Below are 16,654 nucleotides of genomic sequence, written 5' to 3'. Positions count from 1 at the left end.
TCACTAGATGGCGCCGGTGTTTGGTGCCTCAGTGACGTCGCTAGATGGCGCTGGTGCTCGAGTGACGTAACTTTAGGAAGAACTGAAGCTTGGTGAGACGTGCATGGTCTGTTGTGTCTGCAGTGAAAGGTTCCTGCCTGTTGCTCTTCAGGCCCTGACGAGGAAACCACGACAGTCTAACGTGGAGGCCCCAGTCAAAAGTGAACTGTAGCTAGACAGAGGTCACGACCTCTGACACTGCAGCTGGGTGAAGATGGAGGGACACAGAGAGTCAGCAGACGCCCACAGATGGAACCACCCCGAAATAAAAAGAGAGAGAAAAAGCGTGGAGGACCTGCGAGTGAGCTGTGTGAGGAAGATGGAAGAGTCGGGAGGGAGGAAGAGGAGGGTGGAGAGGAGGCCGGTGAGGGGTGTAAATGTGACCCAGTGACCAGCGGCTGGAGGGGGGAATGATGACCTACAGGGGCAGAGGGTCACACACACAGGTCAGTGGAAGGCTGCCGCGCAACACTGAGCAAAAACCACAGCACTCCCAGCCAAAGCTCGGCAGCAAACCAGTGCCATCGCCACGGCAACGGCAGCAAGCAAGACCATCACACTGTAGCACAGTGATAAGGCAAACTGCACAGCAACACTCAGCCAGGCGACCACCTGCTAACGTAAAGCCAGGTGGAAGAGTGGAGGGAGAGGAAACATGAGAGAGAGAGAGAGAGAGAGAGAGAGAGAGAGGTCAGAACTGAGGTCACCAATGTTGCAGTCAGAACTCAGGGTGGAAGTGCTCAACAATACACTTGCTTTTCCACACATCGAACCCTTCAAACTAACGGAGGGAAGCGTGAATATTATTACCACTTTATGCCATAATATTGCCTGATTTTTGGATTCCATGGGTGTAGAATTGTCTTAAAATGCCTCCAGAGTGAGCACTCCTGTCCCTCACTTCAAGACACTCTCTACTTATCGACAGTGTTTGACTGACAAGACAAGAGAACACAAGTGGATTTTCAGCTTCACAACACACAACTCTATCATGACACCCGTCTCTTCCCGACGACAGTGAGAAGCTTTCAGTCCGGGGCTCGGGTTATTGAGTTGACATGCCCAGGTCTTGACTGCAGCTGCTGTGGTGGGACTGAGCAGCCGCCTGGTCTCTCTCACTGACAGCTAGTCAGTTGTGACCTCATTTTCTAACGTCATAAACACTGAGAAACTCGGCGTCACTTGACCTCATCAGGAAGCTCATGGCAGCAGCTGCGTGTTGGGATTTTTCTAACCTTCAACACGCGTGCATTTGTCACACGTAACACCCTGAGCTGTTCTGGGATCAAAGCCGACCAGATATTTTGTCTTCCTCCCATGGCGTAAGATATTGACGTTGGGAAAGTGGACTGTTGCGCCCGAATACTGGCGACAGAGGCAGCCTTCAGTGTAGACTGCATGCGCACAAGTGGGGGTGCGTGAGGCGGGGAACATTGTGGGGAGCCGTGCTGAAGGAGGAGTCTGGACGTTGACACAACTGACACATTATTAAACGTAGAATGAATGGAGCGCCATCCCATGGCTCACCCTAACCCCAAAAGCTCTTTTATTGGTGTATTGAGCTGCCAATGCGTCATCCTGCGACGCCGAAGGCTGCCTTTGTCGTCAGCACATGACACGAAAGGCAACTTTCCCAAGGCTAATATGTGATGCCATGGGTTGAGCGCCAGTGACTGCAGTCTACAGAGGACAACCTCCAGGCCAGGCCTGGTCAACCCACGGCTCCCGAGCCTCATGTGGCTCTTCACCAAATGAGCCGCAGCACTGGCTGCGGTTTTGGTCAAGTTGCTGTTGAGATGATGGTTCATACAGGAAATAAGAGGAAAGAGTGAGAGCTATTCCGGTGAGAGGTCACTATATTGTTCAAGGACTTTGACTTGCGTTTAACGTTGAAACATAAACAATAAACCTGGCTGCAGGTTCAATGGTGATGAGAGTGTGATGTGAGTCCTCAGACTTGGAGCCTCATCAGACCCACCATCAACACCCCTGACATGACTCAGTTCCACGTCTGACTCTGTCCTTCCCTCAACTAAAGGTCTGGCATGTGTTTCACCTGTGACTCACTGTTGATGGAGGTGAAGTCCGTGAAGAGGAGACGCTCCAGTCTGCAGCGTGGCTCACACACACACAGAGTGGGGCCACGTTATTGGTGGCAGGAGCCACGTCCAAACATAGAGGAGTCAAGTCAATGGCGCCCACATTTCTATCTACGCCGCTTGATATTTCCAGGAGGATCAGGGTCAAATGGAGGGGTTTGAAAAAGACATGCACCAGAGACGTACGCTGGATGTGAACCAGCAACCTGGTGACACACAGGGAGGAGCTTGAACCTCTATACTGAGTCAGGTGAGCAGCTGCTCAGGTGCCGCCTCACAGCCTGACGTGTTTGTAGCATGTGGCTCTGTTCAGCAGCACAGTAGGACAGTGGGGCCCTGAGCCTGGGACTGGAGGTTCACCCCCGATCTAGGCAGCAGATGCATGGCAGCAGTTTGCCTTTGCTTGAAGAGACGCACTTGATTCTGTTGTTTCTGTCAGGTTCAGAACTTTCCATCCAGATTCTGGGACGTCTCTGAGTCAAACTTGTGTTACGTTAATTGTGATTAAATATTTTGGCATCTGACCCCTCGACCCTTCTGTCCCTTCCCTCTGCACCTCAACACTTGGGTTCAGTATCATATTGTTCATAGCAGAAATGTTCTCTGACTGAGATCAAGTGGTTTATCATCCAGAGAGGAGCGTCTCCTGCCACACCATCTAAAGCAGCGCTTCCTTCAGAAGACGCCCAGCCTCCACAGCTTCCTCCTTTAATCCTCAGCATTTCCCCTCACACTCAGAGAGGAACGTTGCTCCGCCATGGCTTCCAGCTCTGAGGTCTGAAGCTACAGGTCGGCAGCTTTCCCAACTCTCTGGGGGTCAGTGCCCCACTGAGAGCCAGTCATTTACCGGGGGGAGAGTGGGTTAACAAGTGAGCGGGAGAGGCAGCCAGGCAGGCTCACACTCGCCACTCGATGTCGGGGAGGATTTACAAGCAGGTGTGCTGACATGATGCTCATAAAACTGAGGAGGAGGAGGAGGAGGAGGAGGAGCTGCAGGGTGGGGTCTGATGTGCCGCCTCAGAAACACACCAGCGAGAGTCTCAAGGTGCTGCTGCTGCAGCGGCGGCTCGCAGGTGGAAGGAAGACACACACACGTTTCTATCCTTGTGAGGACCTCCCCTGGCCATCACCCTTTCCCCAGCCTTTTCTCCTGAACCTGACCCCCCAAAACACATGGCTCACCTGAACCAGACTGGAGCCCATTTATTTGAAGTCTTCACCCTCAAATTCAAGGTTGAACTTGTTAGGACCGGCCAAACAAGAATAGCTAAACCAATTCCACACACACTCAAACGGGATGCAAGAAAGCGACGAGCCACGAGAGTTGCCCACTCAGCAAATCCACAGGCCGGTTCCTCAAGTCCAGCCACACACAGCACAACAGAGCCTCTATTTCTGTCCGCCTCTGTGTCGCGCTCCATCTTTCCTCACCATGTGACGTCTCCCTCTAACTTAACAGGCTGAGCTCATGCAAGGCAGGTTCAAGTGTTTGAACCCGGCGCCGACACACGGATATAGCCGCCGCCGCCGTAACTGGAGCCCGGTGATGAAAATGTAGGTGCGGATGGAGGTGTGCTGGAGGGGAGGACGGGGGGGCGAATCAAAATAGAGAGTGATGTGTGACGAGACAAAGACGGCGCTGCAGCGGCCAGTCAACAGGTGATTCTGCTCTAAAGTTAGACGCTGCAGCCGTGGAAGGACTTCAGAAGTGTTCTGGATATATTTACTCTGTGTCTGTCTGTGCGCAGCACGACTCACTGATTTAAGGAACCACGTGGACCCCGTCGACCCAAATACCTGAACACCTGCCCTTTTTTCAAAACTCTTAGATTAGAAAATGGAGTTTCAAATGAAGGATTCGACCACACTTTCTACCAAACACAAGCAAAACATTGTGTTTTCAGAGCAACATGCTCTACTTCCTGGTCTGACAACGCTGTTGCTGATTGGCTGATCCCGACCCCCCCAATAAATGAAGTACATTTTATATATATACTTGGAATAATATATATTTTTAGCATCATTAATCTTCTGCTCTGATTCTGTTTCAGTTTCTACAGTGTTGAATGTGCTGTTGCTTTGTCTTTAATGTTTATTGGTTGCCTTTGATGTCTGTCTGCTGCCGTAACAACCCCACTTCCCCCGTTGCAGGAAGAATACAGGCAGTCCAATCGACTAATCTGACTCAAAGGCATGGCATGTGGTAGAAAGTGCCAGTGACTCTTTCATTTACTCATTAGAAAGTTTGAAAAAATGCCATCACAGCTGCCAGATCTGGCCCTCAGTTGTGCGCCTGAGTTCTGGAACGCTGCTGCCACCTGCTGTCCCACGCAGCTCATTTGAATTTAACTAGCAATCCAAGAGCTGCTTGGCAGAGGTCCGGCAGAGTCACGTGACCTCACTGTTGACCTCTCCCTCTCACCAGCATGCAGCACACTCCACCTACAGACCAGTTTCCTAACTGCCCTCGCAACAGTAAACAGTAACGGATGAAAGACGCAGGAGTCGGGCCCCAGAGGGGTCCTCAGGGTCTCTTGTCCATCGGACACGCCTGCTCCCGCGTGCTAGCTGTGGCACAACACGACTCCAGCCGTTGGAGGGCTGACACAAAGACGCTCCCTCAGCGGCATGAAGCACAACACACACGGCAGCTGCTGCTTTTAACGTTTCTGTTCTCTAAAATGTGCCTCTTCTCTCTCTGAAGTGTCAGTGAACTGAATATTTACAGCGTCTTCAGGCTGTTTGAGGAAGGAAAAAACAAACATTTCCAGCCTTCGCCTGGAGAACCTGCTGTGTACTTTCAGCTTCTGCAGCCTGAGAGTCTGCTTGTACGCTGCGTTGTGTCGGGTGATGTCACGGGTCACATGTCATCATCATCTGCACCTCCTACATCTAGGCCCAGTGACTGAGAGAAGCGTGGGTGACAGGAGCAAGATGGAGGCGCTCAGATGGATGGAGATGGAGGGACGTCAGTAGCAGTTCAAGATCTCAGGCGTCTCACTCACAGATTTTCGGATGTTGATCCGGGGTTTGGGCACCGGCTTGCCAGGCTTGCTGTCGAAACTCTCCGGCAGCGTGGAGGAGCCGTGGCCGCTCTTCCTGGCCTGCAGGGCCAGCTGGTAGGCCACCTCGAAGGCTTGGCCCAGCGTCAGGATGATCTCGTACGCCAAGTTCTGCAGCAGACCACAGGAAACAAGGAGCAAGACGGTGTTCAGGTGCAGGTTCCTCACAGGTGAGCGTCCAGACCTGGAACCTCCAGGCCCCATGGAGAGGCTCCATATTGATGGGTCTGAACTCGCTCACGTCATCACTGAGAGGTCAAAGTTCAGAACAAACAACGCTCACTGCTCTCCACATTATTCTGCAGGTGGTGAACTCATGTGGTGATGCGCAGCAATGAGAGGGAATCGATGACACCTCCGTCTGTGGCTGCAGCTAACCACCAAAGTTTTCTCGCAGTGTGTGGTGACGTGACACATACATGTGACAGAAGAGGAATTTCTGTTTTTTGCTTGGGAACAGACAGAGTCATGCATCTATCGTGAGTATGGTGGGCGTGTCGGCGACTGACCACATCAAAAGCAGTGAAGACGTGGCAGTAGTGGTGACTGGACTTGAGGTCTTTGGTGATGTAGGCAAAGGTCGACAGGTCATCTGGATCCTGAGCCGCACACGAGATGTTCCGGATCTCGTGCTCTGCGATGATGTTCTGCGGGAGAGAGGACAGACAGTCCATCACCTCCGGAGAGACTCACACTTCAACTCCATCTATCATGCAGCACATTCATGCACAGAGAAGTGTCCGGGGGCCGGAGCTCAGTCCCAGATCTGCAGCGCCACCTGTGGTGAAGTCACCGGAGAACACTCTCATTAGCCGTGCGCTCTGAACAGAAGAGACCGCAGAGAGTCTTTGAGGAAACACGTTCCTTCAGCCACAGTTGTGCTGCCATCCTGAACTGAAGAGGACGGGTGGGTGCAGAGCAGGAGATGCTCGGACGGCCTCTGCCTGAGAGCTCTGCTCACCACGGCTCAGAGAGATGAAGCTCATCTTCTCGCCTTCCCTCAGCAGCGTCTCTGGAGACATGCTTTAACACCTTCACTCCTTCACGCCACCAGCGTGTGATCGGGGGCGTCAGACACATGAGAATATTGAGGCTTGATCAAAGCTCGTGGCCGACTGAGGCGGACTGAAACTGAAGGTTCTAGCAGGCCAGCAGGGGGAGGAGCATCTGACCTCCTGCCCTGGCTGTCACCATGACCAAAGATGAGGTTAGATGACCAGATCTGATCGAGCACCGGAGTGAAGGCCCTGGACTGGACCCACCTCGCACCACTAGGTTGACTATGGTTCCCCAGCACAGGCCCAGACTCTGAGGAGCTGCTGCAGGCGCATCACTCTCCACACCACAGTGTATTTCCCAGAACAGGGCGAACACCGTTACCTTGTTGGTGGCGTCGATGAACTTGACTCCTTTGTAGGACACAGACAGGATGATGGTCGGCACTTTCTTCATCTGTTCCGTGGACTTCTTGGAAGGCGCACGCATGGAAGGTGAGGACAGACAGATTTAGAGTCCATGCAACTCTGGGGACTTCAACAGTTGACCGTCACATGGGGTCATTTACGGCTTTATGTATTACAATGAAGAAACGACCTTGAAAGCATCGTTCTAACATTTATCATGATCAACGTGTCCCTCTCTTGGCCTGGATGAATAGGATTCACTGAGCAGTCACCGTCTCCAACAGCTGGTGAGAAGCGTCCATTCTATTCACTCCCGCATCATTTTCACTGTGGACTGCAGTGACCTCTCTCTCCGTGCCAGGAAACCTCTGCACCGGTCACCAAGTTGACGTGGTTTGTGGGAGCTTCAGGCTTCAGTTGTCAAAGAAGTTTCATTCAGACCGTACGCGTTGGAGAAAGACAGGCTGGACTTTGACACACAATGGTACTAGCGTCATGTTGCGTGTCACGACGGTCACTTCGCCTGGCTGATCCTCGGTCAGGAAGCTCTCTGGACGAGTGACAGAGGGTGGACGGGTCTGAGGTGTGACTCCAAAGCTCCAGATGAGGCCCACCCTGACCTGATTCACAGCTACACCAGCACCACTGCCTGCTTCAGCGCTGGACGTGAGATGAGTCCTGGTCTCGCTGTACTGCAACATTACTCTGACGTTCACTGTCAAACGGCGTCACGGCTCATTGGTCAGTTCTCTGCTGCGTGGAGCCGGAGATGAATCCAGTGCAGAGCCCTGAGGCTGAGGGGAAAGCAGCACCTGACCTCACGCTGCTGACCCGCCCTGAGCCATCCTGACGCCCATGAATATTCAAATGATCCACACTCTGCTGCAACCTCCGACCACACACACCAGAAAAGAGTGGGAACAGCTGAGACGCCGGGGGTGGGGGGTGGGGGAGGCTCAGTATCCAGCCACTCACTCCACAGCATTATAAATAAACCCTCTTATACTTAATCCACCGTCATTGCTTCGGAGTTCGAGTGCGAGGCAGTGGGCTCAGAAGAAAGACACCAGTAGCTGAGAGAGAAAACTCCAAGCATGGAGGTCGGGTGAAGTGAGTCCTGGCTACTGAAACGTGAGTCTTCCGCCACACGTCCTCTCATGAGCGGGAGGTTCACCACCAGAGCACTAACTTCCATGACTGAAACTGAACAGTCACTGTGACTCTGGGGTTTAGACGATAAAAATAAACAACAATAATAATCATACATTCACAAACACTTATTGTCTCATGTCTATGTAGCTGTCACACCAGGTTCCTGCATGTCTTCACACCCCCCCCACCGTGGGACAATAAAGCAGCATCTCTATCTTGAACACTGGCCGGCGATGACGTCGCCCTCTAGTTGGTCTGACAACAGCAGAGGAAGTGTAGCTGCAGGGTTACCCTCATCTTGGCACAGGCGTCCTGCGTCGACTCGGTCCCCCTCAGCTCCTTCACCAGCATGGAGCCCAGGTACTGTGGGAGGACACACAGCTGGTCAGACAGGAATGGAGGCTGGAGGTCCTCACGTGTGTGTGTGTGTGATGAGTGTCCGAGTGTCAGATCTGTCTTTTTCAAGCAACCACACACTTGGTTCATTGAATAAATCCCAGGCTTAGTCCAAAGTCCAGCAGAAAATCCCTTTTAGTATGTGAAAAACTGTAGCTGGCACTCTGCTATCTTGGCTGGTTCCAGAAACCAAAGCAGGAAATGCATTTGTTTGAACATGTCTCCAGGCAATATGGCAATAATATGTCATGATTTCTTTAGATTAAATAACGTTTCGATCTTATCACAATCTCACATGTAATCTTCAGACTAACTTGCGAGTTTCTGGTCAGTGTCAGTCCTGGAGGGAAAACAAAAATCTGTCAGTTTAGGCCAAAGAACTTCATTCTGGTTTGGAGAGTTTCCAGACAAATCTTTTTCTTCTTTGCCTCAGCTTCATACCAACAATGATTCTTTCTCTCTTCATGCTGTGAAGCCCATTTATTTCTGTATGCAGTTGCTTTTTAGCCAACCAACTGTGCCAGTCCACGAGTGTCAATAAAGTTTTGAAGTGAGACGTCACGTTAGCTCTGTTAGCTCAGCGGTGCAGACAGTCTTTGGCCTGGCGGGTCCCACATGCAGCGCTCCATGGTTCTGTGGTGAAGGTGTGTGGTCACCTTAGAGGAGCATCAGGTTTAGAAACAGCTGGAAGTTGAGCTTTTGACTGGCTTCTTCACTGTGAGTGTGAGGGAGGAGGAGCTCCACAGCTAGTGACATCAGCATAGATCTATAGTGTCACGTTGGTAGATCATGATTTCATGTCATCGTGTTGCCCGCCTCCATCTCCAGACAGGTGACACAGGATCATTTCCCACGATGCACCTGACACTCTGGCACACCGGGGGGGAAAAGGCTGTTGTGGTAATTCTGAACATGGAAAGCTGTTCCTTCTTGTTACTGCTGAGATGGTGGGATCTAAGACAGTCAGCAGAGGAGGCCTCCACCGGACACCTTCTACCTGGTAACGCCATGGTTTGGATCACGTTATGACCAGTGTCTTCAGCCAACCAAGGTCCAATCCAGTTTGAGATATACAGTAGTTCTGTATGCGCCATGTAGCTGGACTCACACATGACTTGATGGCAGCCCATCGAGGGCCAAACATGGGTGACGCTTAACTTTCTGAAGCTGACCACACTTCATCAGCTCATGATCCTTGCTCCCTGTGGGACAAGCTTGAACGGCTGCAGTGCTGTCTCAGCGCTTGGTTGAATCAGGAAAGCATTTTAGGAAGTCACATTTAAACCTCCACCAAGGAACGATCCAAAAACGGATGAATATATGAAATGTTGAGCAAGTCCAAGGAATAGATGTTTTCACTTCAGTTCCACAAAAGAACCCGTCACTCAATGCTCTAGCGTGTGTGTTGTGCGAGCGAGTGCCTGAACACTGCTGCCACCTGCAGTATCATGGAGCTCACTGCTATCAGTGGCATTTCCAATGCTAAATCATGTATCAATCTCTGCTTGGCTGAGGTCTGCACTCTCTGAGTACTTTTCCAGCTTCGTTGTGTATGTGTACGTTGTGTTTATCATCATCTGAGCAGTTTCGCTGAACTCCCCTGGTGACAGACGGAGGGTTGTCAGATGCTCAGGGCAGAGCGCCTCCTCAGAGAGGCTCAAACAGAACCTTCTCCACACAGACACGCCAGGCGTGATGCGGATGAGGATGAACGATGAAGCGTGGAGACGGCAGCTACAGTAGACGCACACGTCCTCACCAGGTGCCACAGGCTCGAGCGCTCCTGCGCCGCTCCGCTGGTCATTTAAAAGCCTGTGACATCATCATGACCAGAGCCACCAGACGGAGAACTGGGAGGGAAGACGGCGGTTTCCAGGTCACTTCAGTTGAGACCAGGCGACGCCCTCGCTCCCCTAAGTGGCAGCGCTACAAGGCTTTCAGCGGATTAGAGGAGGCCTGTTTGCAACTGCTCTGAGCTGACAAGTCCTTCACTCCAGCTAATGAATGAGAAATGGCCCCAGTGGACCGTTTCATGAGCAAATGAATTTGATTGTGGTCGAACAGCTCGCTTCTTCTCATGGCGGCAGACGCAGACTTGGTCATGTTTCCTGGCCGTCTGGTCTGTGGAGGATCACAGGCAGCTCATGTGGGGCCCCCATCCTCTAACAAGATCAAGTCCCTGTTATTGTGGAGGGGCCTGCATGAGCTGAGGAACCGTCCCCACAGAGGGCTGCTGGAGTGAGTCCTGTTCACTGTCACTGCTGTCAAACTAAAGGGATGACAGTTCTGTTCACAACACATGTATACTGAGCATCTCCTTGTAAAGTATAGAAGGAAACAGAAGTGATAAGACTCCACAATGTTTCAGTCTCTCAGTTACATTTAAGATTCTTTTCCTCCTGTCTTCTGACTTGGGGGCCCTTCACACCAGTCTCAGTGAGTGATGTGGCCCCCAGAAGAACTGAATTGCCCGTCCTGATGTCAACCTTCCTATGTTCCTTTGACGTGTTCCTGGTCACTGCTGGTTCTGGTGTGTGGCTACTGCAGTGGGGATCCAGGATCATGAAGTTGAAAGGCCTCAGCAGAGAGAGAGTACGATGACACTCACGTAGGCTTCGTAGTCGCAGGACTGAAAGATGAGCTTCTCGGGATGGTGCTGCCAGTACTGCACCGGGGTGGACGACGTGGCCTCGTTGGGCGGACGCAGTGTGATGGGCTCACACCACTCCCCGGCCTGTAACAACAACCAGACGACAGATGAGACCTGAGCCCAGACCGCGGCTGTTGTGCCGACAGTCTTGGAGCTTGGCTCGGGTGCACGTGGAGAACCAGCCTCAGACTCTTGCGTCTCCGGATCAGACTCAGACCTGAGCGTAAAGCGCCGACATTCTTTTGACGGTCCACCTAAATGCTCTGCCTGCGTGTGAGGCTTCAGCGGAGCGTTGGCCCCTGGCTGTGGAGGTGAGCCTGCCTCACCAGATGCTGGGTAAACATCCTGGGGCCAAGGCTTCCGGAGAGACATCTGCCCCATCTGAGCTCATTTGCATCAGCTTAACCAGCTCTCCCTAAACTCTCAGACCCTGGTGCTCGCTGCACTTTCTGAAGAGACTCCACATGGCCCTCACGCCACGCGGATGACAGACAGATTAGACCCAGAGATGCTCCCTGGATCCCTCCCCCTGAAGAAGCCAGAGCCCTGCAAATGTTGGGCCACAGATGAAAATGACAGCTCAGCTAAACGCGGTCTCCGGCTCCTCTCTGAGTTCAGTGAAAGCAGCCCCAGCACAGGTGCGCATGCACACACACACACACACACACACTCGAGTGTGTGACAGCAACAAGCTCTGCAATTCACTCAGTCACACAAAAAGACTCGAATCATCCTGAATCAAAACACAGCTGCAGCCTCACACGTGTGGTTGGAACAGATGCCAGAGAGGCATTGGGCCGAAGATTTCTCCGTCTAGCCTGAGGTCAGGGGTCACCGGGAAAATAACCACCGACAGGATTCTGGTGCCTGAACGTCCAGGCTCTTGTGCCTCCCCCATTGGGACGTGACAGGAGCTCCAACCCGCGTCTCAGAGCTTCTACTTCGAGCCTCTCCTGAATGACTGAGCTGCTGACCTTTGCTCCATGATTCAGGACACCCAGGTGAGCCAGGCTGTATTCAGCTGACCAGAAGATCTGCATGTCCATCTCACCCTTGAATCCGTCCTCTACAAGACCATTCAAAACTCCTGCCAAACCCTGCTCCCAGCTATGAACCATGGACATAGACACCTGTCCACTCGCGACATGTCCAGTAAATGGCCATTCACAGCACTGAAGCCCCGCCCCCCTTCCCTCCCCCACTCACCATGCTGACTTGGGCCATCTGCCGCTCCAGCTTGGACCGTGGCACGTCGTCGAAGTAGTTGTCGTTGCTGCGCTGCCTGCGCCGAGCGTCCGCCTGCATGATGAGGTGCTGCACGTCCAGCGAGCCGCCCGGGACGCCCGCCGTGTACGCCGCCTGGCCGACCGAGGGGCTCAGCTGAGGGGGCGTGTGGTTCCCGCCAGGCTCCTGGGGAGGGAGACAGCTCGTTCATCATGCCGGGGTTGCTCCTAAAGCGCTGCTCGTACAATAAGTAGGGCGAGCGAGGCGGCGTCATGTCGCCTAAATCCGGAGCTCTGGGTGCCCCACTCTCACTCACATCCGCGGTGATAAGGAACGACCCCGTGCTTCCATCCCTGTGAGTCAGACTGAGATAATGGCAAGAAGCAGCCGGCTCATTAAAGTGATTAATTACACCTGCAGCGACGCGCCTGTCGGCGACTGACTTACGTCTCCCACACCGTTTCACTAACTCCCCCTTTTGACCCATTTAAACTCCAGTAAACAGTGTTTGTAGCTCAGAAAGTCTTCGGCCTAAACACCACCAAACTCTTTCACACTGTCATGCAGCAAATGAACCAATGTGACTACCATAATTTCCGGACTATAGAGGGCACCGGAACATCAGCCGCACCCACTAAATTTAAGGAGGAAAATAGATGCTGCTCGTACATGAGCCGCAGCGAGCTATGAGCCGCGGTGCAGTGGTGCGGTCTGCGCTGTAGAAAGGCCAGCGGTGCACCCGACTTAAAAAGGCTCTTCAAAACTAGTTTTGAAAACTGGGTCCAGCATCCAGATTGATTCTTGAAAAAAAACTGGGCAATGTTCTGAACTTGAACCATGAACTCCTCACACCATTTATTCACATTAAAGCCCTCAAAATGCACTGTTTTCGCCCGTGTGCCCAAAGTTCCGACAGCACAGCCGGTCTCAGTGGCTGCTTCTGGATTCCAGACCTCCATTAGATCGACTCTGTTGACGGAGGTGTAGACACGTGGGTGAAAACAGCGCATTCTGAGGGTGAATAAAAAGCCTCTGATTTCATCTGATCTCAGCCTGTAAACATCCATGCATTGGCCGCGTCGCTGTATCAGCCGCAGGGTTCAGACCACGAAAAAAAAGTAGCGGCTTATAGTCCAGAAATTACGGTAAGCATGTTCTCGTTTGTCTTCCTTCCCCCGGGGAAGTGATCTTTTGGAAGGCAGTAAACCACGTGAGGCGCCATGTGACCCGTGAGGACGGCATGTTAGTTTGACTGTGAAGCTGAGCGTTTCTTAGGTTCTACACACGACCGAGAGCGATAATCCCGGCGTCATCGACACTCACCCTTAACGAAATGGCTCTTGGAGGCTTTTGTGGCGTGTCGTCGTGTAGCCGGTCCCCCAGTGAGGCCAAGATCCGTTTCCTATGTCCGATGAGGCTGATCTTCAACACCTGGGAAGAGAAAGGTTGAAGGTTAGGTGCAGGAGGTCTGAAAATGTCCCGTCAACGTCCCATCTGTGGCTCTCAGGGTGGAGGATTAGCTTCCAGTGCTACGATGTTGCGTTCCATGTTTGTGCGTGGCTTTATATGAGAAGTGTAGAAGTGAAACGGGCCAAGAACCTGCCCAGGTGCAGCGCCATTGCCAACACCCAAAAGATCATAGGCCAGATTATTTCAACCCTCTGAGTGGTTGAAGTTTGAGATCTGTCGTTACTCGCCTGTTTCACTGGTCAGAAAAATAAACATCACGGCCGAACAAACAGCAGACCACACTGAGATCATGTGAACCACCATGATACCCTGTCATCAGGGAAGAGTTGGACGCAGAGCGCTGCAGTTGGCCGACAGAAGTGATTCTGAGCGAGGATATAAAAAGCCGCGCAGCAAACAATAGAACCTCTCACTCAGGCTGTTACATCACTCGAGTGTTGGGGCGCTCGGTGTGTTTTAACATGAGGCGTCCGTGTAGCAGAGACACACAGAAGCAGCTCGGTGAGGAGGCGGCTGAAGGCCGCCCGATGAAATCCTCATTTCTTCCTTTGATCTTTGTGCCACGACCATCCAGCCTGTTCGAAAGGAGCAGCGTTGGGTCCCAGAAACAAGGCTGTTGCAGGCTAGCGCCACTGACATTAGCCGCGGCACAGCAACCGTGTAGCATGCTAGCTGCTCTGAATCGCAGATTTCAATAACATCACGATGCTGCCGAGGCCTGAAAGGACAAATCAGCCGTGAGTGCTTTGATTTAATGACGCGACGGAGATCAAATATTTAGAGCAGATCACATGAGAGACGCAACTAGCTAAATGCTAATCTGTCAGCAGTCGGCTGTAAACCCCCGTCCGCTCCGCAGTCAGAAGCAAACCCTCTTGACTTTGTGGCGTCTCTGAAACGGAGGCGTGATGTCGAGACATTTTGGTTGGGATCAAACATCAAAGACATGCGACCGGAGTGAGGTGACGGGGGGCGTAGATGCTGCGCTCACCCGCAGCCGCATGCGTCCACTGAGCTGATCCACTCAAAGCAGCCCAGAGACGATGGACGATATTAGCTTGTGCTCATGACATGGCCGTCTTTCCACGGCTGGTGCTGGTGGGATACTGTTGTGCAGGGAGATGTGGTTCCAGAACATAATCCCCACTTTAATCCAGGCCGTCATCCATCACTTCACCTGAGGAAGCTGTGCGTCCACCCAAACAGAACTGTGGCGACCTTGACAGTGAGCAGAGCGGCCGTGATGCTACCCAGCAGCAGGTAAGTGACAGACTGGCTCATATTTTCACAGAAGATCTTGTCAGCTGACAGCATGCTGGACTCGGTCTAAACCAGGACAGCTGAGGATGAAGAAGAACAGACGCAGTGGAAGGAAGGACAGCGGCTGCCGTGGCCTGTGCGCTCACTCTTCTGAGAAGCCTGTATGCAGCGCGGCCTCAGACCGTGCCAGACCACGGGGAACACGCAGCCCTCGACAGAGCTGCTGTTTGTTCCGCCTTCTCTGGTGACCAGCAGCTAACGGAGCTTTGTGAGCCAGTCGCCGGAGAGTCTCCGCTCCGGGTGGGCGGGTGAGTGTGAGAGAAAGTGTGTCAGGGCCAAGAGATGTTAATTACTTTTCTGATAGTGTAATCACTCTCCCAAAAGAGCTGTTTTGAGTCGGCGAGGAGGAAACGCGCAGGCTGCATCGCCACATGACTCACCGGCAGTTTCACGGCGCTAATCCTCACTCACGGCAGAGAGGCTACGATAACATGGCTAAGAGAGAGGCGCAGCGGAGACTCGCACAGTCTGGGCAGGACTGATGTCTGAAGGAGACCCTCGCTTCCACTGTTGCAGAACGTTATGGGACTTGAGCTCAGTGTTACAAGTCCAGCACACGGAGGGGAAGTGAGGTCAGTGCTGCAGTGTGGCGTGAGCTTAGCGTCCTGCGTGAGCTTAGTACGTGCTTCGAGGTTCGGCCTGGGCACTCCAGTTTCCTCCCAGTGTCCAAAACCATTCCAAGGCAACAGAATCCACCAGCCCCTGGCCTCCTCCTGAGCTCTGACCAAGCTCCAGACTGCTGGAGGCTCAGACTCTGCTGCTACAGTGGACAGCAGCCTCTTGTTGTCACCTCTGTTGTTTCGTCTCTCCCAGCTTCGTTCACCAGTCACTTGTTTAATATGCAAATCTGCTCGCTCCAATTTCCTTAATCATCCTTTTAACTTGAGCCCGCCAGGGGAGGATTTTTCTTTTTCCCTAATCGACCACAATATATTCTTTCAGGGGAGAGCAGCCCGAGGGCCAGCACCACCTGCTTCTAGTTTGGGTCCGTCGATGGTAAACATTCGCTCAGAGAGCTCATAAGCCTCAAATCACGACGGCGTGTATCAAACATGAAGCCACGCGGACTGACCCAGATTAATGAGGAATCCAGCTCCGGCTTTACGGCTCCTGATGAAATATTCAGGCTCTAACGTGTGGCGCTCTCTGGAGAGGTGACGGAGTGACTCTCTTCTTCTTCATCATCATCATCATCCTCCTGCAGCTGCTGGTTCAGCGGCGGAGGCAACTGGCAATCGCTGGCTTGTCGTTCTGTGCGTCTGATAGCACTGTACCTTACGCAACAACACACTGGAAGGCTCAACCTCAGCCTGGAGTTCAGCCGTCGCCATAGCAACAGAGAGCAGCAGCAGAAGTCACCCACACACAGCTCTCTCCTCCCCTTCCTTAAATAAACAGCGCGTGGATTTGTATTCTCTCTCTCGCACACACACAGAAGGTGTTAAGAGGCTTGTGGTGCAGGCTTACATTGTTTTCTCCAGCATCTATTGGAGTCAGGCCATTACTGTGGCAGCACCTCATGCATATGCACCGGGTTCTAACCTTCCAACTGAGGGATCAGTGAGGTTCCCCGTCAAGAGCGAAGAGCTTCTGTTCTGGCTCTGCCACCTTCGTTTCTACAGCCTCCCTAAAAAGCCTGAGGACCTCTCCGCGGTGTGATCAGACCGTCTTCCCATCTGAGGAGCACTTTGTTTACTTCTGCTGCGTAGCTGAAGATGGTGCAGTCCGCTCATAGTCCAGCTACTGGCTACATGCAAACTTAGTGCAGCTCCTGGCTAGGTGCTAGCTTAGTCCAGCTCCTGGCTACATGCTAGCTTAGTCCAGCTCCTGGCTACATGC

The 16,654-nt window shown here is 52.6% G+C and overlaps 1 protein-coding gene across 10 annotated transcripts in view; it reads right to left on the bottom strand.

Moving 5' to 3' along the window:
- anks1b (ankyrin repeat and sterile alpha motif domain containing 1B) overlaps positions 1 to 16,654 on the bottom strand; it is a 148,039-nt gene that overhangs the window by 2,673 nt on the left and 128,712 nt on the right. For 8 of the 10 annotated variants that reach the window (XM_053861561.1, XM_053861563.1, XM_053861565.1 and 5 more), the window contains 7 exons: positions 13,349 to 13,456; positions 12,008 to 12,211; positions 10,760 to 10,885; positions 8,047 to 8,118; positions 6,581 to 6,667; positions 5,710 to 5,847; positions 5,144 to 5,311 (listed from right to left, as the gene is read on the bottom strand). In XM_053861561.1, the coding sequence (XP_053717536.1) occupies positions 5,144 to 5,311; positions 5,710 to 5,847; positions 6,581 to 6,667; positions 8,047 to 8,118; positions 10,760 to 10,885; positions 12,008 to 12,211; positions 13,349 to 13,456 (903 nt within the window). Of the gene's footprint in view, positions 1 to 334; positions 458 to 5,143; positions 5,312 to 5,709; positions 5,848 to 6,580; positions 6,668 to 8,046; positions 8,119 to 10,759; positions 10,886 to 12,007; positions 12,212 to 13,348; positions 13,457 to 16,654 lie in introns of all 10 variants that reach the window. The other 2 variants (XM_053861571.1, XM_053861562.1) reach the window with 2 other exon arrangements.

This window comes from Synchiropus splendidus, chromosome 4, assembly GCF_027744825.2.
Source record: "Synchiropus splendidus isolate RoL2022-P1 chromosome 4, RoL_Sspl_1.0, whole genome shotgun sequence".
NCBI classification, from domain to species: domain Eukaryota; kingdom Metazoa; phylum Chordata; class Actinopteri; order Syngnathiformes; family Callionymidae; genus Synchiropus; species Synchiropus splendidus.
The sequence above is the reverse complement of the archived record's forward strand: the minus strand, read 5'-3'. Positions and strand labels throughout refer to the sequence as shown.